Here is a 23,800-nt window from a genome sequence, read left to right as displayed (position 1 = left end):
CAACTATACTTTATGTCTGACTTCTTGGTATATGTATAATTTTTAACAAGTAGGGATATATTCATGACAGAAAATCTTTGAAATTTATCAATAAAACAAATGAGCAGTAACAAGCTTTTTTTTTTGGGGGGGGGGGGTTGTTATCGAGGGTTTTGGGGTGGGTGGTAACTTACTTAATAATTTCCAAAAATTTTGGGATACCTACCGTCTGAAGCTTAAGATCTCGGTAACCACTGAACCGATTGGATTCTACTCTTCAGGGTATATACCTATTGGTTCTGTGGTGGTTTTTAGCTATTTTCTTTTCATATTTTTCTAATTTTAATGTTTGTTTATGTTTTTTTTTATATTTTTATATTTTTTTATATTTTTAATTATTTTTCTTTTTTTAAAATTTCTTTTAAACTTTGTTTTATCAAATTCAAAAAAGATTATGAAACCTTCTTTCTCCTGTAGGGGCAAAGCCCCGAAAAGGCTAATGGCAAAGAAATTAAAAAAAAAACAATAAAAAAAGAAAAAATCAAAGGTTTTAAATAATATAAATAAATATAAAAAGTTATAAAGAGTTAAAAAATGTTATAAAGGGTTATAAAAAATGTAAAGAAAATTTTTAAAATTCTCCCCTAAACCTTCAGAAAAAGGCCCCTAGAGGCTAGGGGCGAAGCCGCTAGTTTAAAATAAATTCACTGACTATTTGTCAATGTTTGCAGAGCTGATACACTTCCAAAATTATACTTTATCTTTACAAGAATCTCTGGAAGTTTAAATTTTATGGACAGATTCGAAAATAAATAAAGAAAAGCTTTGCTTTTAAAATACTTTTCTCTAAAGTTAAAGGTTACTTGTACGTACAGACAATATTTTTATCATTTAAAGAATAATTTATGTTTCACTACTAAAGTTACTTTAACCCTTGAAATCGACTTCACCCCCAGAATCTAGCATGGTAACCTTCCATATGATATGTAAATAGTAACAACTAAAAATGAATGTAGTGGCTAGAAGTCCCTACGGGCACTTGAGGGTGGGAGGATGAATTAGGCTACCAAATTCATTATTTTAGTTTAAAAATGAATTAGTAAAACAAATTGGGGGGAGGATCTTTTTTTTAGGGTGGGGTATCTGTACTCGCTATGCAATTTGAGGGAAAGCACCCACATAAGTGTTAATAGCTATTGTTTAAGAGTAATCTCCCTATTCTAAGTAATCAATTTACTTTTATCGCTCCGTAACAGCGATACAACATTTTTAAGTCGTATGAAACTGCAAAGAAATATATCAAATGACAGCCTTAAATGGATTTTAGTAGTTTCTATACATTCATATCCGTCCGCAGGTTTAGGTAAGGTCCGTCTGTTTTAACTTTTCAAACGAAAAGCTCTGATTGTTAATTTATGCATGTTAAAATTGTCCTATAGAATCCAAACTTAAACTGATTCATACGTAACTTATCTAAAATTTAAAGCGTAGCAACTCCATAATCAGAATTCCAATGTAACAAGCAAAGCTTCTCTATAAATCAAGTCCAAAAACGTTTGCCTGTCCTCTCCAACACACCATAACGTTCTTATTGGGTTACAAGGTTTCGTGACTCTACTAACTTACTGTTTATTATTTTAAACAATAATAGCTAACTATTCTATTTTTGTCCAAGCTAAAATGGTCCAGGCTTTTAAAGCATTTTCTTTCTTGGTTATATTGTTATAACACCTTATTTCAGATTATAGCAGGGATTAGAGTCAATGAAATGACTATAACATAATAATTAATCAACATTAGAGCTAGATTAAATGATACATTGATAGATAGATTAATAAATATGTTGATATATAGATAGAAAAGTTGATAGATTGATAGATAGATGGTAGATATATTCATATAAATATTTAGAGATAGATAGATTGAAATATTAATAGATAGATTAACAGAAATGACAATATATAGAAATATTGATAGTTAGATTGATAAAATATTGATAGATAGATCGGTAAAAATATTGATATACATAGATGGATAGAAATATTTATAAATAGATATATTAAAAGATAGATGGATAGAAATATGGATATAAGAATAAATGAAAAAAAAGGCGTTGCTGCAAAATAAAGCATAAGACATATAGATAAAAGACCTAAAGAACTAAAGGCCTAACGAGACAAAAACCAAAAGGACAGAATACCCAATGGTACAAAAGACCAAAAAGACATGAGATCTTACAGACAAAAGACCAAAAAGAAAAAAGACCTAAAAGACATAAAACTTAAAGACAAAAGACCTAAAGAACAAAAGGCACAATGAAACAAAAGACATAATGCGACAAAAGACATAAATGGTATGAGACCTAACGGACAAAAAACCTAATGACACAAAAGACCTAATGGGATAAAAGACCTAATGGACATAAGACCTAATAAGAAAAAAGAAAAAAAGAACATAAGACGTAAAGAGACAAAAAGCCTAAAAGATATAAGACCTAATATACAAAAGACCTCAAAGAAAAAAAGACCTAAAAGAAAAAAAAAACTAAAAGGAAAAAGACCTAAAAGAAAAAAGATCTAAAAGAAAAAAGACCTAAGGGACAAAAGACCTAACAGAAAAAAGACATAAAAAAAGGCACAAAAGGACAAAAGACCTAAAGGACAAAAGACCTAATAGCACAAAGGGCATAAGTCCTAATAGGACAAAAACCTAAAGAACAAAAGGCAGTATGGGACAAACAAAAGATGTAATGTGACAGCCCTAATGAACAAAAAACCTTAAATACATAAGATCTACTGGGACTAAAGACCTTTTAATATTGAAAGAATTTTTTAAAAAATATTGTGATTGGTTCCTTTTAGCGGCAGAAAAATGTTCTAATACCTGTCGATGAATGTTAAATGGTGAGCTGGATAAACATGATTGCAGGTATACTTGTTCTCCACACATATTGGAATACGTCGTGCTTTCACTTCCCCCTGTGGAGATTTCACCTTAGAATAAAAATCATTTAATTGACCTAATAAGACTATGAACGATAAATTTATATACATCCCCAATGATGATGAAAATAATTACCCCTTTTGTAGCTCAAACTTATTGGACACTATTCGTTTGGAACTTACAAATCAAGATTAAATAAAAATACCCAAAGTTTTTAAGCCACGGATAATATAAGGTGGTTATAATAACTATTATCCCGTAGTAATTTACAGTCGAATGTCCGTCCTGCCTCAAGGGGAAGGATGCTGTTCATGACACTTTAACGCCAGGTCCAACAACCAAGGTTAAATAAAGGGAGCCAATATCTCCTTTTCTCTCCAACATTCGGAGTATTTGGTTAAGTAACACCCAATAGGCAAACAACTATTTAATTATACGACCTTTGGATGTCCTTACTGTGCAGTGTACATGGTAATGAGTACTTCTTGTTTTGGATCAGAACACTCGTCCTAATATACCTACTAACGTCGCGCATCTTATAACATAGCAACAGTAAAAACCATTTTTAATATCTTAAATTATGATGCAGTGTTGAGGTGTGATTTGAAATCATTCCCTTCAAGCAGATACGCTATGTGTTGACCCACGGTTTCGGGTTTTGAATAATGTAAGTTTACTATACCTGAAAGAACCTGCTTTATGGAAGCTGATGGAGATTTTATACTGCCACCAGCCGTTCTCTCACATTCTAGATAGGTATATAATTAGATAGATGGGTAGATAGATGGATGAATAGATAGTGGAATAGTTAGATAGATTGATATATATTTAAATGGATAGATATAAAGATGGATATATAGATAAATGGATAGATATTTATATGGATAGATAGATGGATAAATAGATGGATAGATAAATGGTTATATAGATGGATAAATAGATAGATTGGTAGATAGATATATGGATGGATAGATGGTAAGATAGATAGTTGGGATAGATAGATATTTTGAGAAACTAATAATGTACAAAAAATTTAATAATATTTTATTATTATCCACTCTAGCTTTATCTTTTCGAAAAATTTGTATGTATAATGAATTCTCAAAATATCTTAGTAAGATTAAAAATTGTGGAAAATTTATCAATTTTATGTCAAAACAAAAAGATTACTTTCCATAACCTTTACATACTGAAAAATTATTTATTATGTTCACTTTTCTGGGCAAAAAGTACAATAATAATTTTCTTATTTATAAAAACATTTTTGGTATATTAAAAAAAACACTCATGGGAGAAATTGTATTTACACAGTTGCTATTAAAAATAGACATCTGATTTTTCTTGTCCACATTCCCATCATTATGGAGCATACTAGAGTATCCATGGCATTTTGACTGCTTTTTAGCCGTTTTCTTTTACTTATTTTAGATATCTTTTTTTATTAGATTTCACGTCGTTCTAAGGGATTTTTATGTTGATAGATGAAAGGACAGGTTAATTTTATTTTTACACTCCTTTTATTTATGTAGATAGATCCTTTATTATTAAGGTGCTTTGTCTGTCGGTCCGTCTGTCTTGGAACAAAACCAATTTGATTCCAAAAGGTTTACAAACGTGTTCGCTCATTTGTTGGCTACAGAACTTTATTAATGAAAAATTAAAAAGTACAAATTAGCAGGGAACAACTTCTCCAACAATAACCTTAATCTACAGAAGGGGTAATTTTGATTATGGTAATTGGGGTTAATATTAATTAATCGTCCATTGTCTCATCCCAATTAAGATGCCTTGTAGGTGTTAGAAATAAGTTTTACCTTGATTTCTACTGGAGGGCTGAGGTTGAGTTTGATGGTTGTGGAGCAGTACTTTTGTCTCAATACTAGAATTTGAAACTCGCGTTCCTAAATGCATACATTAATAGATAGATAGATTAATAGGAAGATCGATAGATTTATAGGTAGATAGATAGATAAATTAATAGGCAATTATTTAGATTAATAGATATATAATATATATTTAGAATAGATAATAAGATACGATACATGCTTTTTCAAAGTGGCTCATCGGTTCGAAGCAACTCTGGAAAAAAATTGTTACCTTTTACGACTGGGGAACTTTTAGAATTATCACTGAATGTGGAGAGGGTAGGCGTCCCTTCTGGTGGCTGCAGGGGGGCGGGTATCAGATGCAGGTAGGACGTGGAGTGGGCGGAGTGGGTGCTGCCCCCCTCACCCAGGTAGGAGGTGGTGGTGCTCGCCCCCTCTGAGTAGGCCAGCACTGCTACGCTTGTTGTATCAGGGCTCATTATCCTGCTGTAGGAGTCCCTAGATAGATAGATAGATATAGTTATATAGGTATCTTGTAAATGAAAGATTTAAATACATTTGCTATTTATATAAATGCACCACTAGCAAAATACAGTCACTGTGTTTTTGACAAATTCGTTTTTTGGCGTTTTCCTCTTTTTTTATAAAAAATTTGAGTAACCACCCCCTCCCCCTACCCCTGACAACGAACAACTATTTTAGTTTAGGTTAGGTTAGGTTATAGGCTAGGGAGCCGAGCGCTGCGGCTAGGCAGGCTAGGGAGGCTTAGAAATTTTCAAAATTAAAAAAAAATTCTAAGAGGATAATACCCGTTTTTTTTTGCTGTATTTTTGGCAATATTTTTTTTAGTCAGTGTCAGAATTACACCATTACCGCTGCAATAAACACAGTTTTATTGTCATTTTTACATCCACGAAATTATTTGTTGCTTTCAAATTCACATTTTTCATGACAATTAACCAATAGGACATAGAATATTTGCCGTCAATTTTAACCTTCAGTGAAAAACTTACCAAAACAATAAAAATTGCAAAAAATCTTTTTACAGCCTAACTAAGAAAGCACAGTTTAATAATTGTTTTTTTTTTGTCTGCTAGCTAAAGATTTTTTTATCATACAAAATACATTAAATGATATGTAATAAAAAGTAGATGATGATTGCAAAAATAATGTAAATATGTATAGACGAGGATAAAAGATAAATATAAAAGAGTGTGATCCTCTAAATGTATACAATGATAATAAACTAGATGTGTCACACTTTCCGCATAAATATCAACACTATATGTATATTTACTTTTTATGAAGATTAAAATAATTGAAAATTTTTGTTTGCACTACTAGTTTAAACCAATCAATCAAGATTTGATAAAAGTACCCCAAGTTTTTAGCCAGCCAATTAGAGAAAGTGTCGATAAAACTTCTGTACCATAATAATTCACTATACCTCCCATGATTCTCACTGTATTTTTTATGCGTAAGTAATGTCACACAAATAAAAGGATAACATCACAACATAATAAGCAGATCCTAGAGTTTTATATTAACACCAGCATGACAGCAGCAAAAGCGTAACTTTTACCATGTCGGATTTCTGTCAGATTTGCGTCTGAGGAAAAGACTGTCATACTATAGACGTTAATTATGCCACCAAATGCTACTATGTCAGGTGCGTTAATTAAGAGTAAGATTCAAGAGTAGGGAGAATGTCTTGGCCAATAAACATGCGTAACTTATTTCCATACGCCGCGCTGTTAGGACTTTTAGACAAAGGTAGCTCAAGCAAAGGGTTAGTCCGAGAAGGGTATGCAAATTTAAAGTACAAGGAAAAATAGCCAATAAAACATTGATTCAAAAGAGTTGAATTAAAATATTGTAATTCTAATTCAACCCTTATGTTATTCTATGTAATAATGTAATTCTAGACCCCATGTTATATTCCATTGGTGTGCATTCCCATCCGCCTTTTATCACAACGGATTAGTATTTTACAAAGACACAATCGCAAAATAAATTAAAGACTAGTGTATATTAGAAGATTTAGGCGATAGGGAAGGTTTAGTGTTTTGTTGTTTAAATCCTATTATATCAAATAGTATGTCCATTAAGATCTCGCTAACCACTAATCTGACAAAGGTTTTGAGTCATTTTTGCTCTCTCTTTCTTATTTCTAATAAGAGCAAACCACTGAATTCATTGTGTTCTTAATTTTAGGTAAGCTATTTTAAGCTAGGTTTAAGGCTATTTTCGTGGAATTTATACTGTAGTAAGGTTTTCGACTTGTCCATTAAGATCTCGCTAACCACTAAATTGATTACATCGCTAATTTTAGGAAAGCTTCACATAGCTCCCAGGATGGTTCTAGACTGTATTCATAGAGCCCTGGGTGCTAGAGGAGTAACCACTTGTGGAAGTGAATTCACATAATATTCCCTCTATTAAGCAAATGTATCTATAACTGCATTTATTATCATCTTTTATTTACCATAACTCCGTAGAGAAATGATCTATTTAGGCATATTCATTATTATTTTCACTCTTTTTTATTCTTTGTTTTAATCTTTAACTTTTTCATTATCTTTTTATTTTTCTACTTTTCTCACGTTTTTTCTCTCTACTCTTTCTCTCTATCTATCTTCCTCATTTTTATTTATCCCTTTCCCCTCTCTTTATCTCCAACTCTTTTTTTCTCTTTTTCTTCTTATTCTTTCTTTTTTATCTCACTCTAAAGTGCTGTTTGTCCGTCCATTTGTATATGAAGCTATTTAGAACATGCGATTTTCTCGGCAACTATTTACACCTTATAAATAAGCTTCCACGTATACAACTTACTTTGTCCGTGAGTCTGTCTGTTAGTCTACAAAAGAAATTTCTATATTAAAGCGCAAAGGTTTCGTGATTTTCTAAATTTGATAATTTTAAAAATATATGTTGTCATCCTTTTATTATCCATATACAGACCCTGTATCTCTAGACCTAACGTGATACATAATATCTTTTGAAATGATAATATTATCCAATAATAACCATTATAGCCATATAGCCACATATCCATACACAAATATTTAATATTATGAATATATGTAATATAACCAACTCTCATATTTAGATCAATATCTATAATACAAAGTCGAACGATGATGTCTGTCTGTTTGAAGCTTACGATTTCGGTAACCGCTGAACCGATTGAGTTATACATTTAAGGGAATATACCTACTGGTCATGTGGTGGCTTTAAGCTATTTTTCTAGTTTTTGGGGATGCTTTACTAGGATATAGGATAGTTTTAGATTTTGGGAATTAAGCCTTAGGACTGTTTTAGGCTATTTTTCTGCCTCTTCCCTATCCTTTTTAAAAGTTTTTTCATATAAAAGTAAAATCAAACAATTAAAAGTATTTTAAAGATAAATAAAGTTGCAGTATTTCTTTTTTTTAAATACTTAGTTAAAATAATAAAAAAATTATCATTATTTTTTTATTAGCATAGCAGGGAGGGATGGTCATGGGAATTTTATTTATACTGGTACCCAAAGTTTTCAAATCATACATTACCTAGAAAGTTTAGAAAATATACTTAGCCTTTTTACGCATTAGAAATAAATGGAAAACTTTTTGGCTCGTTTTTTTATATTTGCTGTTTTATAAGTATCTCCATAGAATAACATTCTTATCCTCATTATATCATGTTATCATCATTATATGGTAAGATATTAAAATAGATTATTATACATTGGTATCTATCTATCTTATGATCATTATATCATGTTATTTAATACCTATATTTGCGACAACTTTTATTCTATAAATTCTTCCAATTTTTAACATCAACAAAAACCCCGCCCCTCTCGGAGAGAATCGAACCCGGTACTCACGGATAAGGAAACCAACATTCTATAATTAAGCTATGAAAGAATCCAATTATCAGAGGTGAAAAAAGACATAGTAAACAAAAACTTATTTCTTATAGTATACTTTAAAATTTCATGGATTTTCATGTCTGTCATTTTGGCTCAGGGGTAGAGGTGAGGTTCCAGTTGGAAGGTTGTGTGTTCGAATCTACCCAACCTCAAAATATAATTTTCAATGTCTGAGATAACAAGTAATATTTGGTAAAAGTAATAATATTTTTAAAAACTACATTATAACAACATTCACTTAAAATATAAAAAAGCTTTTTTATAATTTGCTTAGAGAGTAGATATCATGACAATTGATAAAATAGTAAAACTTTAACATTGGAGGATTTGAACCTGCAATCTTCCTATCCATACCTTAGCGCGATAACCCCTACACTAAAGAAGATAAGATATTATATAAGAAAATTTAGGTATAGAATACAATACTCTCTCTCCCGTACTCTGCACATAATTTTTCAGTATGGCTGAGAACCGGTTATAATCCAACGAACATAAATCAGTTTCGAAACACTACTGTTATATGTTATTTTTAAAGGAAGAACAACTTGATGTCTATTATCCCATAATAAAATAATAATTTTTCCTGCACGGTCTAGATCCTGCAACCATTGTAATACAACACTTTGACGCTAACCACAAGACTAAAAAAGAAAAGAATTTTTCCTAAAAAACGTTGACTATCCATTTATGCATTGTATTATAAACAGCTTTTCACGGAGATAAATATGTACAATTACACGATCAAAGCCAGTTAAATTAGTCACGAAATGCTAAAGGCAAGGGCTCAAAAATTGGTTTTAATTTATTCTTAGGAGGGTGGTGGAACCCTCACTCAAAATAGTTACAAACCTTCCCAGGAACTATGATAAGCTAACCTGTAAAGGAGAACTATATTGTTTCAGTAGTTAGTGAGATTCTTTGGTACAAATAAATGAACAGAGAGCCAAACAAACATCCTGCTACTTTATTATATGGATGATAGCTACAATCTTTTAAGTTACTTGCCGGGATTTGAACTGGAATTCTTAGATAAGTTACGTAAAAATTTGCCCCAAGACTACAGCGGCACAATTAATTTAATGTGATTTTTATATAAGTATAGCGAAAAAAGACAACATAATCATTTTCATAACATTTCTCTCTCTAATCAAAAAAAATATTAGCTGACACGGAGTTAAAACCTTCCAACTAGCACGATAACCTCTAAAAGAAGAATAGGTATAAAAATAGAAATAGAAGAGTAGAAGAATATTCTGAACCCTTTTTTCGTCAAATCTAAGAGAGAACATTCCTAGCAGACAAAAGTATTGTTTACTTTCGACTCAAGCTGATGTGGATTCTTAAAAAATTATAGACTCGCTATTCGATAGTGAGGCAAAATTATTTTTGTGAAAAATCATCCAAAAGCACATTAAAAATCTACAAAAATTAAACAAAATCATATGTTAATAACCCTCTTAAGATTTTATTTCATTTTTGTAAATTTTTTTATTCGATTTTGGAGGATTTTTCACAAAAATAATTTTGCCTCACCAGCGAGTTGCCAGCCTAACTTTTTTTTTAAGAATCCAACTTTGTTTCAAGCTTTCAAATTGTAAACGAAATTTTTGGGCAATTAATTCTGATTCCGCAAAGCTTTCTACTAAGAAAATATACTGTTAACAGCTGACTTTTATGTATGTATGAAATGAAAAAAAACATGCCTTCGTAGGAAAATGTGTACATAATTTCAACCAATGAGATCCAATGTAAATTCCGATGCGATTCTCCTATTGGCTCAATCAGACATTCCCTCTCTTTCTTAGTACCTTTATTGGTATAAAACAGTAAAATTTAAGTCAATGAGCTATGAAAACAACCGAACATTCTTGGTGAAAAAGACAAAGTAGACAACATTTTCAACACTCATTGTTTAAACTCACCATTGTAATCTACTCTGTAGCTCAGTGGATAAGTTCAAATTAAAGTTTTGATCCCAGCAGTCTGAAGCATATCGGATTAAAACCACCTCAGTGAACAAAAATATTATTTTTTAACATTGATAACATCGTAAGTAAAAAAAAATAAAACCAATTTTAAAAAGTCACTTAAAATCTTGGAAAAAGCAATTAAAAAAAGAGAAAGAGAGAGAGATAGAGAGAGAGAGAGAGAGAGAGAGAGAGAGAGAGAGAGAGAGAGAGAGAGAGAAAGAGAAGAGAGAGAGAGAGAGAGAGAGAGAGAGAGAGAGAGAGAGAGAGAGAGAGAGAGAGAAAGAGAAAGAGAGAGAGAAAATTTCAGAAAATAAAAAAAAATAATTTTGTTCTTTGACCGCGGAGATTTGAACACGCGACCTACAGATAAAGTAAAATCTAAAAGAAAAATTTTACCGTAACTCTACCACAGAGCTACGACGGCGCTTAAATGTAAGGAGAAAATAGACATATTTAATGCCAAGAAACACAAATTTTTTGAAGATTTCCACGGATATAAAAATGTACAGAAGTAAGATTAAAAATGATATTTTTTGCACCGATGTCAACAAAAACTGAATAGAATATGATCCCAAATAATTTATCAGTATGACTGATATCCGCTTCTTATCCACCAGAAGCGATACTAGAAAAAGAAGAACTCAATTAAATTAATATTAAAACACAGTAGACAATATTTTATTTATATAGTCATTGTTTACAATTAGACAAATTTTCAAAATAAAATTTAGTGGTGCCAATAGCCCTGAGGTTAAACACCGGTAACGTAAGATCTAGAGTTCCGGTTCAAACCCCCAATCTTTCATCAAATTTTTGGGGGAGTTGTGATTTTATTGGGTGGGGTGGAGGGGGGGGGGGGGGAAAGGCCAATTAACCTCCATTTTTAATTTAAGTTTTTAATTTTGGGGTGGATTGTAATTTTTTTCTAACGTGATTTTTTTGGCAGTGTGATAATACCCTCCCCCAAAATAGTTATAAACCTTCCGAGGGCCCATAAGAAACTATCCTGTATAAGAGCACCATATCGGTTTAGTGGTTAGCAAGATTCTTTTGGTACCAACAGATAGACAAACAAATGGACATCATATTTTACTTACTGATGTAAGAATAGGACAGATTTTCTACTAAAACAATTTAGTTCTAATAGTTCTTTGGTACAGTGACTGCAGAGAACCATCTATCATCCAGGTTCTAATCCCCGAAGTGTTTTTTGGGGGTAGGGTGATTTTAGTTATTTTTTGGTGGGAAAAGAGAGGGGAGGTCAAGCAACCACCAGTTATAATTTTAGTTTTTTTTAAAAATTCAAAAATTTGGATTTAAAAGAAGAATTAAATCAGTTCAGTTGTTATCGAATTCTTAATCTACAATCAAAATAACCCTTCATACTTACTACAAGGTTTTAAAAATATTCGGTTTCAACACTTGGAGGAATAGAACCGAAAACCTTTCTAACATGAGACTGCCGCTTTAAGCCCTAGACAGTAGGTATAAAGATATGTTAGACAAAAATTTAGGTGATAATAATAAAAATAAAGTAAGTTTTGCTAGAGCAAATCTATTTAACAGAGAAATAGGAATTTCTACAATACCCCCTCTCTCTCTCTCTCTCTCTCTCTCTCTCTCTCTCTCTCTCTCTCTCTCTCTCTCTCTCTCTCATGCTGTGTTAAAGACGGAGGTTTGGTGGGCATAATTTTTGCATAATGGAAATAATAAACAAGGATATTATTACAATAATTTTTTGTGTGTAAAATCTTATATATTGTAAAACCAAAAGAAAGTAAATAAAACATTGAATAAATCTAGCCAATCGCGTGATAATTTTAGAACGCGGCCTCTAATAGTTATATAAGCAGACGCCTTAGCCCTCAAAATCACTCAGCCAATGCAATAGAAGAAGGAATCTTTTAGAATACTGAAATTGTTATAGATTTGTGTTTTGAAAAGAAAAGTTTTATCAGGGAGGGATGAGACATTATAATATAAACTTAAAATCCCACTAATTAATTTTGAATGCTTCGTACACTAAAAAAAATATAGAAATCTTCCTTGAAGGGTAAATAAAAACAGGGGGGTTGCGTGATTTTACATTTAACATTTTGGGAGTTGCGTGATTATCGCAACACAACATTTTGAGTTTTATAACATGTTTCCTTTTTCTAAAAAAAAAATTTTAAAAATATAGTAGGATCCCATACCTAATATTTTTTAAAAAGAGAGGCAAAATTATAAATATGTTTTTAAATAAAATAATGAAACTAATAAAGAGACGGAAGAAAAGGGATGATAGAGAGGGACATTAAATCTTTTAAAAATATGAATATTTGTAGTTTGATTTTTTTCTTACTTTCTTAGTCAGAGATAAGACAATGGAAGAAAAAGTTTAATATTCAGGGATAATACAATGAAAGAAAAGATTTAAAAGGCAGTGATAAGACATTGGAAGAAAAGAGTTAATAGTCAGGTATACGACAATGAAAGTAAAGGGTTAATAGTCAGGGATAAATAGCTATTAGTTGGGGATAAGACAATAAAAGCATTTAATTTTTTAGGTGGTGCCTGCACCACGATTTTTCTTGAAAAATTTCAAGAGTAAGATCACCAGAAAATTTGAAAATTGCATTAATTGATGATTATGTAAATAACATTGTATTCAAGGATGTATTAATTTGAAGTAATATTTGTAATATACAATAATTGAAATACAAAATAATATTTTGATCCTACAAATAATATATCAGAAGATAGTAAAGAAACGCGCAGCCAATAGCGCGCTCATAGCGCGCTCTTGGCTAGTCATAATTATATGGTGAGATATTAAAATAGATTATCATACATTAGTATCTATCTATCTTATAATCATTATATCATGTTATCATTATTATATGGTGAGATATTAAAATAGATTATCATACATTAGTATCTATCTATCATATAATCATTATATTATGTTATCATTATTATATGGTGAGATATCAAAATTGATTATAATACATTGGTATATATCTATCCAATCCATTTATATTAATCAATAGGTGAAATATAAAAACTTAAAATAGATTTTCAAAGATTTTTATTTAAATAGTCGCAGCAATAATGCAAGTTTTAAAAAAATCAAACGCTTTGTTAAATTCAATGTGTCTTAAATTGACTTTCTTTAATACTTATTTAATAAAAGTATGTCTTGTGTGCCTTTCTGTAACGAAGGTGATCACTAACAGCTAAAACGATATGATTCTCCTTTGCAATGTAGCTTCTCAAGGGTCCTGGAAAAGTTTATAACCAAGTGCAAATTTTTTTGATTTTTTACATTTTTCAAAAACTAAAATTGAAAAAGGGTGGTTGGACACTTACCCGCACTATTAATATACATAAAAGAAGTGGAAAATAGAGGTTAATTTCAATTTTTTTTTCAAGATAACAAGATTGCTTACCTTGAATTTCTAGAGTTTATACTCCTGGTTGATTCCCGGAGGTCAATAGAATCTGTGAGAGAGGCTCTGGCAGAGTTTTGACTGCTGGCTATTTTATCTTGAACACTTCGATAGTTTCTGTACAGTTTGATATATTTTTATTTTAATGACATTAAAAAGAAAATGAGATATGCTTGGATACAAGTATTGTTTTCATGTTGAATCCTAGGACGATTAAGAACAATATTATTAAGTAAAAAATGTCTATATACATAATCCTTCATTTTTTTCAAGATATTTTATAACAGACTAAAAAATATAATTCTGTTTAATTAATACTAAAAGCGTTGTCATCATAAAATTTTACAATGGTCGTTTGTCAGACTGTCTGATTATTAAAATTCTGGATGATATAATTCTTCTTTGCAAGACTTGTTTACCGTTGCAACTCTAGGTTCATACTTTCATTTGAGCATATTTTTATTCTTGTTCATATATAAAATTTAAAGGATTTTATGTGTGCACTTTGGTAGGTTTTTTGTTGCTTTAGTATTTGTTTAATTTTATGTATATGAGCCTTAAAACACTTTACTTTTACAATTCATTAAACCTTAGCATCCAGTAAATAGTAAGTATGTGCTGAGTGAATGGTTTTAAATAGAGGAGTAACAAGAAAAACTATTTCCATTAAAGCAATACTTTGTAAATTAAGTTATGATTTATTTTGCTTGAATTATTAACCACGAAAGGTAGATAAAATTATAAAAACCCGCGACCGTGGAACAACACGTAGCGCACTCGCTCGTCGTCGGGGAGGTGATAGGTTCGAATCTCGGCTTAACACTGCATCATAACTAAAGACGTTAAAAATGGTTTCTACTGCTAATATGTCAGGTTCGCGACAATAATAGTAAGAGTAGAAGGAATGCCTTGGCCCAAAACAGGCGCAACTCATTACCATGGACAGTTAGGACTTCTCAGACTAAGGTCGTGCAATCAAAAGGGTTGGTTGTCTGATGGGCGAATGGAAGTTTTACACTGCAATCATAAGCAGAGTATTTTTTAAGGTGCGTACATAGGTCTTGAACCCGAAGCGACACCAAGGCCACTGGAGTCATCATTAGATAAAATCATAAAGAGTTAAGCTTAAAAATATAGTAAAACAATAGAAAAATACATTAAATTTATTTGATAAGCAGTCAGAGTATTTAAACAACTACCATTTATTACAACTAAGAAAATATTTAAAACAAAATAGATAGTCTAAAATACAACCCTACTTTGTCTTAATACGTATAATAGGTATTAAATCAAGAAGGGAGAGAACACTTGTATGTAAATTTTACTGGTCCCCAAAGTTTCATGAATTTTTAAAAATTGTTTATACAAACTAGCAGGTAGAATTATTTATCCTGATTGGGAATGTTACATAATTTTTTTGGTCCATTGTCTTATGCCTTAAGATCCCTGGTATTAAATAGTGTTAAATGGAAGATTTAATGTGCTAAAGTAAAGTGAAGGAAAATTGTTATTTAACATGCAACAAGTTTATGACAAAATAATGCTTTAGTTTTATGTTATGTTAGGTTACATTAAATAAAATTAATTTTAGGTGTGTAAAGCATTACAAAGACTATATTTAATAGTGAAGATACTCTATGATTTTTAAATATACGTCTAGCTGTCAGCTACGTTTTTGAGAAACGAGATTTTGCGGCTATTTAAATATCCTTTATATTACTTGCTGTGTCCGTCGGTCCGTCTATAATGTCATATGGAACATAGATTTTATTAGTGTAAGCTTCTTCGTTAAATAAATCAATAAAGGGCCATACACATAAAATACAAATAAAGACTTTAAGAAAGCTCTAATAAAACAAGGATGACAACATCCATAAGTAGCGAAGCTCAAAAATTATGAATAGACATCTGGGGAAAATGATCTATAGAGTATGTTATAAAAAACTTCAATAATAAAAATCACGAAACCTTTTAAAATTACACCCGTTTATCTTGAACAGGAGTTAACAAAATCACAAAAACTTTAAAAACTAGGAATCGATCTAGCACCCCAACTAATAAGGGTATCGTAATAAAACTTGATGGAAACATGTAGAGTTTAAACTTATTCAATCCCTGAAATTTTCAGCTGTCTATATTGTATAGGGATCTAAAAAATCAAGAAAACCTAAAAATCTAGGAATCGATCTAGCACCTCAACCAATAAAGGCATCTTAATAAAACTTGATGGAAGTATGTAGAATTTAAATTTATTTAATCCCTGAAAATTCCAGCCATTCATCTTGAACAGGAATTGAGAAAATTACAAAAAAGTAAAAATCTAGGAGTCGATCTAGCACCCCAATTAATAGATTAATAGATGGACAAAAGAATGTATAGATTATATATGCATATGTCATAGTATTCTTTATTAAAAATTTCAGCTATCTATCTCCAATAGGAGCCGAGAAAATCACGTTTCCCCCATAGCGTTACTGACTGACTGACTGACGGACAGACAAAGTGAATTATAGAGTAGCTTCGCTACTAAAAATAATTTCTTCATATAGGATAATTCAGTTAACACTGATTTCTCGCATCGTATTATAAACCTTATATTCGTAGAAAGCTGGATATAATACGATGCTAGACATAGTTTTTTTTTCGTATGGATGAGAACTGGTTCCTATACACCGGATTCGAATGAATACGAGAAAACTGATTACTTTTTTGAATTGTTTTTTTACCTTACCAACCTAACGTGAATTCTTTAAAAAATATCGCTGAATCGGTCATAGGTAGCCATATCATTAAAAATTTAAAATTATTTTTTATCGTACAAAATATAATAAAATCTCCAAAAAACGGATAAAATCTTGTATGTTGATAACTCTTCTTTGGTTTTATAACACCTTTTTTGAAATAAATTTGTAAAAACTAAAATTTTTGGATCTTAGCAATGAACGATACTTTTTTAAAGAACTCACCTCTGTTCTATATAACTGTATAAAATATGTGTATAAAATAATATCTATATATGTCATCTATATGTCTCAACTATATTTGACCATATATTTATTAATGCATCTTTTTAGATCTGTATTAGACATTATACAAATAGCCAAAATAATAATTTTAAAATTTTGAATTCTTAAGTTGTATACTATGTTAAAAACATTGTTTCATCTTGAAGATCAATGCCCCGTACGATTTTAACAGAGTATACAACTTGAGAATTCAAAATTTTAAACTATTGATTTAGCCATTTGTATAATGTCTTATACAGATCTAAAAAGATGCATTAATAAATATGCAGCGAAAATGGATTTAAGTTGTATTAGACATTATACAAATGGCTAAAATAATAATTTTAAAATTTTGAATTCTTATGTTGTATACTCGGTGTTGAAATCCCATCGTCTTCGTTTAATCAATCAATGTCCTAAAAATTGTCGAAAAAACGCGGCATTTTTAAAAACCCCATCTCAGAAACAATACATATTGTAAATCTAGATCCCTACTTAAAAAATTGGACTAATAGGAACAAAGCGAAGTAAAAAAAATCCAGTGGTATTATTCGTTAGAAGGTGTACATATTTAGTTTTAAATGACAAATAATTTTTCATTTAATTCATATATATGAGACTATAAAGAATTCTTTTCAGAATTGGAAGGATTATTGTATCTGAGAGCCCATCTAGTGTTTTGAATCTTTACCACAAACCTAAATTACAGATGAACTGTATTTTAATTTCCGAATGTGTACACAGTTTCCTCGGTGTTTCCTTATCCTATCTTAATATTTACTACTAGCTAAAAAATTCAAACTTCCAAAAAAATCAATATTTGAATGTATAAACGGTTTATACATTATACATTCAAAATTTTAATTTTTCAAATTTTTTTTTAAGTTTGAAGCTTTATTTAGCTAGTTGTAAATATTGAGATAGGATGAGGAAACGCCGAGGAAACTGTGTACACATTCGGAAATTAAAATTCAGTTCATCAAATTACATCTTTGATGTTCAGTCTAGCCAATCTAAAGTTTTTTACCAGGTCAACTTAAAAAATATAATTTTCAAACATATAAGACCAAGGATGACAACATACACAAAGAGCGAAGCCAAAAAAGCATGGAATGTATAAAAAATTCAAATAATAAGGTTTAAGTATTTTGAAGCATGACAAACGTACGAACGTAAACAATGTTTAGATTAGATCGGAATCTTAACTAAAAATCCAGCTGACTATCTTTAATAGCAAAAAGAAATTTACATTTACCCAATAGCGTTAGTATTGACATACAGAAAAAGTTAATTATAGAATAGCTTCGCTATAAAATGCAATATATAAAGATTTAAGATATAAATATTGTAGGAAGTTCTAGTTTTTTTTTCGAGTTTGAAAAATCAAATTATTACATTTTGTTTGATTTTTGTCAACTCTTCTTTCCTCATTTTGAAAATTTTTGAAGCAAATCTACTATAAAAATCGAAAAGTCGACATTAGAAATATATTTACAGTCGTACGCCATTTAAGAATGGCACAGTTTTCCAAAAGTTTTCGCTGATTTTGGATCATCTTCTATATAAACAACTTTGTCCGTCATACTGTCCGTGCTGCTGTCAATTACGCTATTGGCGAAGTGCAATATTTTTGGGAAGTGTGATTTAGTTGTTTTCTATATGAGAAAACCACTAATAAGATTTGTCTGACCAATAGAAGTTGAAATTCTTTACTCTATATGGATTTGTCATGATTATTTTTTTTATTTGAGTACAAACTTACACAAATAAGTTTTATGATGAAAATAAATTACATGTAACTGCAGTTTTATACAAATTGCATATTAAACAACATGAAAATAACATTTCAGGTTTAAAAACAAATAAAAAAAAACGTTAATATGACTTCATAAAGGTGATAAAATAAGGCTTTTCCAGTCAATTTTTAGGAATAAGGCAGTGAACGATAAACTGATTTACATCTCAAATAATGATGAACATAATTACCCTTCTTTACTATTGGTTAGAAATCTTTTTTTGTAAAATAAAACTTGTTGAACCAGTATAATTTAGAGCAGCTTCTATCCAGGATTTTACAGATTTCTCTCCTATTACATTTCAGTTCAATATTTCACGGATAATTATTATTTATTTCATAAACTTTTTTGTCTTTCACTCATTTTAATCCTTTTTATTACCTTGATTTTGACTTTGTCTTCATTAATTTTATTGTCTACTAGCGACTACGCCCTCAGAGGAATCTAGCGGCACTTGAGGAGGGGGGAATTGAAAAACTAAATTTTTGAGGGAGGGTAATCTTTTTCTAGGGGTGAGTTCTTTTGGGAGGGTGGTGGTATACCCCCCCCCCTCTAACAGTTATAAACTTTCCAAGAATCTATGAGAACCACATCAGTTCAGAGCTGGATCTTTAAATCATTTTAGTGGTGAACCAGATCGGGGTGTGCCAAATTTCAGCCAATCACAGGGCGGCATTTTAAAAATCCCGCGCTGAAATTCGGCGAACCCCGATCTAAATCACCATTAAAATGATTTAAAGATCCAGCTCAGCAGTTAGAGAGACAGACAGACATCCTGTTACTTTATTATAAGGATTGAGTAAGAATTGACTAGTCTATATGTGAAATTGCTTATACATTATAATTAAATTTCTAACCCTTTTGTTGCATAAAAATGTACATGTAATAAAAACAACATTAAAACCTCTATTAATGCAATTTTAATGATCTTTCATGTTTCTAACAGTATATACATGTATCTTCATAACTTTGCATTTAACAAGGATGACAACTTAAATGAACACGTGGCTCAATAAGGAAAACATTTTGAAAAAAAACAATTGGAGACGGTTTTCAAAATAAAGTTCCGCAAGAATTTAGGATAACTAGCGGATTGATCCCTAACATATAAGGGGTCTATATTTAAAGGTTTAGAGAGGAGGCACAAAAATAGCCCAAAACCAATAATTCTTTATATAGCCTAAAACCATCCTGTAACCGATGTAAAACCTTATTATAAGGAGAACTTAGAGCAGTAATCATAAAAACCTAAAGCTTCCGACAAAAAATGACTACTTAGGACAATAATTTGCTAAACTTGTTTAAAAATCGGTTTGAGTGAAACATCCCAAAATATTTAGGGTTTGAAAAAGATAGTACTCTTCTAACATACCTAATAGACAGGTAAATACTAGGGTTGCATTTATATTTATTCTATCTGCAACATAATGTTTAATAGACTTATCCTTCAACTAACTTTTATATGTATTGTGTTTTACAAATAACAATATTCAACAATTAAAAGGATGTTCACTGTAAAATTTATTTGTGTTAACAATTCTTCAAAAGTTTAAGATATTATTTAAAAGCAAAATTTTAGGAGATACATTAAATTACCCCCGTCAAACATTTAAAACACCTCATTTTATCCCCGTCAAAAAAGCTTGAACGTCTTGGCTCAAATTTTACTATTTTTAATAACAGTGTCGTTATTGATGAATTTTTTTCTGTTTCTTTATTTTTTCCAAATTGTTTGAAAGTATCTGTGTGAAAAAAAGGAAAAGTCCGCCAAAAAAATGCATAGTCCCTGATTTCCTGATGTTGCTAACCTTCAATTATACACCATCACAACTTTTCAGACATAAATAGAATTTCAAATGCTTTTCAGGGATGTCCCTTCACTTCCGTAAATAAACACATCCGCATTAGAGTAAAACAATAGAGGAGGAAGGGAATAAATAACTGTATGTCCCCACCCCAAGTACTCTGTGCCGTCTTTTAATTGGGTCTTTAAAAAACATCCAATAGCGTCGGCAATATTAACACAGCCATGTCGCTACAGAAGAGCAGAAAAAAATTTGCTAGCCGAGGAAGTACCCTAATGAAGTGAAACTTGCTGCGGGCCAAAATAACGATCCACCCAATCCCCCATCCATTCATTAATAAAATTAAAGCGAAGTTGTGCTGATCTATTTGTATGTAGTTCTGATGATTTGATGATATAAAACTTGTGTGGAAATAAGCGCACATCCTGTTATGGATGTTAAGTCAAGACAAAACAACAAATTAATATTTTTAAACTTTTAAAAAACAATATATGCTAAAGGAATATTTTTTAATTTTAAATTCTATTAAATGGTTATTAAAATTAGGTAAAAATGCTAACCAAGAATTCATATTGTCAATATTCCCTATGGAGCCAAAATTTTTAATGAGGTATTTTTAAGAGGGGGTGATGAGGGTTTCTCAAATTGTAGACCCTGCCCACAACTATTGAAAGTATGTAAACTCTACAAAACATCTTGGACATCCTAGCTTTTCTGTATGAAGACTTATTATTATGATGCGAGTCTTGAGTAGGGTAACTTTAAACAAAAGGGCTATGTGTTAAATTATTATATAATCAAAATATATATCGAAAAATAAACAAGTATAATTATTACTTGCGCCACTAGAGGCCTCAGGGGACACTTGAGCTGGAGGAGTTTGGGATTGGGGCTAGTCGACCTCTCCCCTTTCAATTCAAAAGTTTTAAAAAGAAAAATGTTTGGCGTTAATTTTTCTTGGAGCGATTTCTCGAGGAAGGTAGTGGTCTTCCCCCCCAAAATATTTAGAATTCTTCTCAGGTTCTATAGCAAGCTTCGTTATAAAGGAGAACATTATCGGTTCAGGGGTTAACGAGATCCTGGCATAAACAGACAGGCATCACTGTTACTTTTACACAAGGAAAATCATAACAGGCGAGTCCAACCATAAATTACAGCTAACTCTTTGATTGCACGACCTTTATCCATCTATACACTAAGGCATAATCTTTCCGTTTCTTACTATTATTGTCATAATCTGATATAGCACCAGTAGAAACTTATAATATATCACTTAGATATGGCACGGTTTAGGTATAGCATAAAAACTTCACTAACTTTTGGACGTATTAACGTAGTTTCATATTATGTTCTATGTTAAAAATATATTCCTTGCTGTTTGTTTTGATTTTCTGATGGCGAATATGAGGAAGATGGCTGTTAGTCCCAAAGTCAGACAAGCACCTAAAATAATTTTTTTTATTAGATTGAACAAAAATAGTAACTTATCGCATCATTTAATAGACTGCTCTCCACGGATATTATAATGAAAAAATAAAAGATTTAAACCAGTTTTTTAGCCGAAGGCAAGGGCTAGTATTTATTTTATGACTTTATTTTACTATCCGTGGAATACTATACTATACATGATTTTTCAGTATGGCTGAGTAGACTGATTAATGACAGACTGGCAGACAAAGTAAATTACATACTAGATGCTAGATGGTATAGGGAATCTTCATAGAATTCATATGTCATCTATCACGAATAGCAGCTAAAAAATCACATATACCCCACAAAGCGTTACGGACTGACTGACGGACAAGGTGAATCATAGAGTAGATTCGCTACTAAAAATTAATGGTATACCAAGGGATGAACGATTACGATAAACTAAATTATTTCTTCTATAGATAATAATTATTGATTGATAAGTTTGGACACTCCTGGTTCATACTACCCAATCAAGATTCGATAAAATTCGCCATAAGAATAAACAAACATCTTTATAACTTTAGGTAAAAGTAAAACTACATGTCCCCTCCATCCCAAAGTATACTTTTTTTTTGTAAAAGTGAAGTCATATCTTTTACCTCATATATAGGTATATTTATGTAAATTTTAAGTAATTATAACTATGTATCTCATAAATTTGTAATTAATATGTAGGAGTGATAATAGCGTTTACCGCTATTCTATACCTTGCGTTATCAAAAGGTCAGGTTTTAACCTATCTATCCTTTGAAATTAGAAGACGTACGTATCAGCCTTCCTACCTGCAAAGCAATCCTTTAAATGTTGGTTCAGTAAGTAGTTAATCCTAGTCCCGACTCTCAAGGAAACCCAATTCTAACCGATAAGGTCCTCCCTTACTTAACGGCTTGCCACTAATTCCCTCGACAGTGTTATATTCGAGCTAGGTAAATTATAGAGTAGTTTTTAAACGAGTTTACCAATTAATAACTAATTCCTTATTATTTTATAATTTTATTTTACAAGACTTAATTTAAACACAAAACAATCACAAGATATTAATCAGATTTTAATTAAATTACAAGATCTCAAGATTTAATAATATTAGATTTATATAAATGGTGGAATAATACTTATGAATTAATTACAAGACAAAACAATTCAAGATTTAATGATATTGGATATATAAAAGGTGGAGTTATACTTATGAATTAAAGGACAAGACAGAACAATTTAAATTCGAAATGGTTGCAATAATTTAGAATTAGACCAAACAAAATTGTACACAAAACTTATTTAACACAAAGTATTATCAATTAATGTATACTTAATTACAGGCGTGATAGGTATACCTATCTCAATGGATTATTAATTACTTAAGTATTAATTACTATTCAAAGTTATTTCTTTATTTTAAAATGATAATCAATCAATAGCGTCGGACTTTTACTGAGGCTTTAAAACAAATCTTTTACTTAATGTTTAGTTTAAGATTTAAAATTAAATAATCAACCAATGGTGTTAAATGTTTACTGAGGCTTTAAATAAATGTTACTTTAAACTTTAGCTTAGGATTTAAATTAAATAGTCAACCAATGGTGTTAAATGTTTACTGAGGCTTCAAATAAATGTTACTTTAAACTTAGCTTAGGATTTAAATTTTAAAATCAACCAATG

General features: G+C 30.7%; 1 protein-coding gene across 1 annotated transcript in view; it reads right to left on the bottom strand.

The window, feature by feature from the left end:
- The window catches only part of LOC145332904 (uncharacterized), a 122,227-nt gene that overhangs the window by 3,952 nt on the left and 94,475 nt on the right, over positions 1–23,800 (bottom strand). The window contains exons 16-21 of the mRNA XM_080178008.1: positions 22,044–22,114; positions 14,066–14,184; positions 5,020–5,246; positions 4,737–4,823; positions 3,605–3,670; positions 2,863–2,972 (exon numbers count right to left, since the gene is read on the bottom strand). Coding sequence (XP_080034134.1) covers positions 2,863–2,972; positions 3,605–3,670; positions 4,737–4,823; positions 5,020–5,246; positions 14,066–14,184; positions 22,044–22,114 — 680 coding nt within the window. The remainder of the gene's footprint in view (positions 1–2,862; positions 2,973–3,604; positions 3,671–4,736; positions 4,824–5,019; positions 5,247–14,065; positions 14,185–22,043; positions 22,115–23,800) is intronic.

The sequence above is a fragment of the Acartia tonsa genome, chromosome 11 (genome assembly GCF_053477335.1).
Source record: "Acartia tonsa isolate MP-2025a chromosome 11, ASM5347733v1, whole genome shotgun sequence".
NCBI classification, from domain to species: domain Eukaryota; kingdom Metazoa; phylum Arthropoda; class Copepoda; order Calanoida; family Acartiidae; genus Acartia; species Acartia tonsa.
Note: the sequence above shows the minus strand (reverse complement) of the source record. Positions and strands in the feature narration are given on the sequence as shown.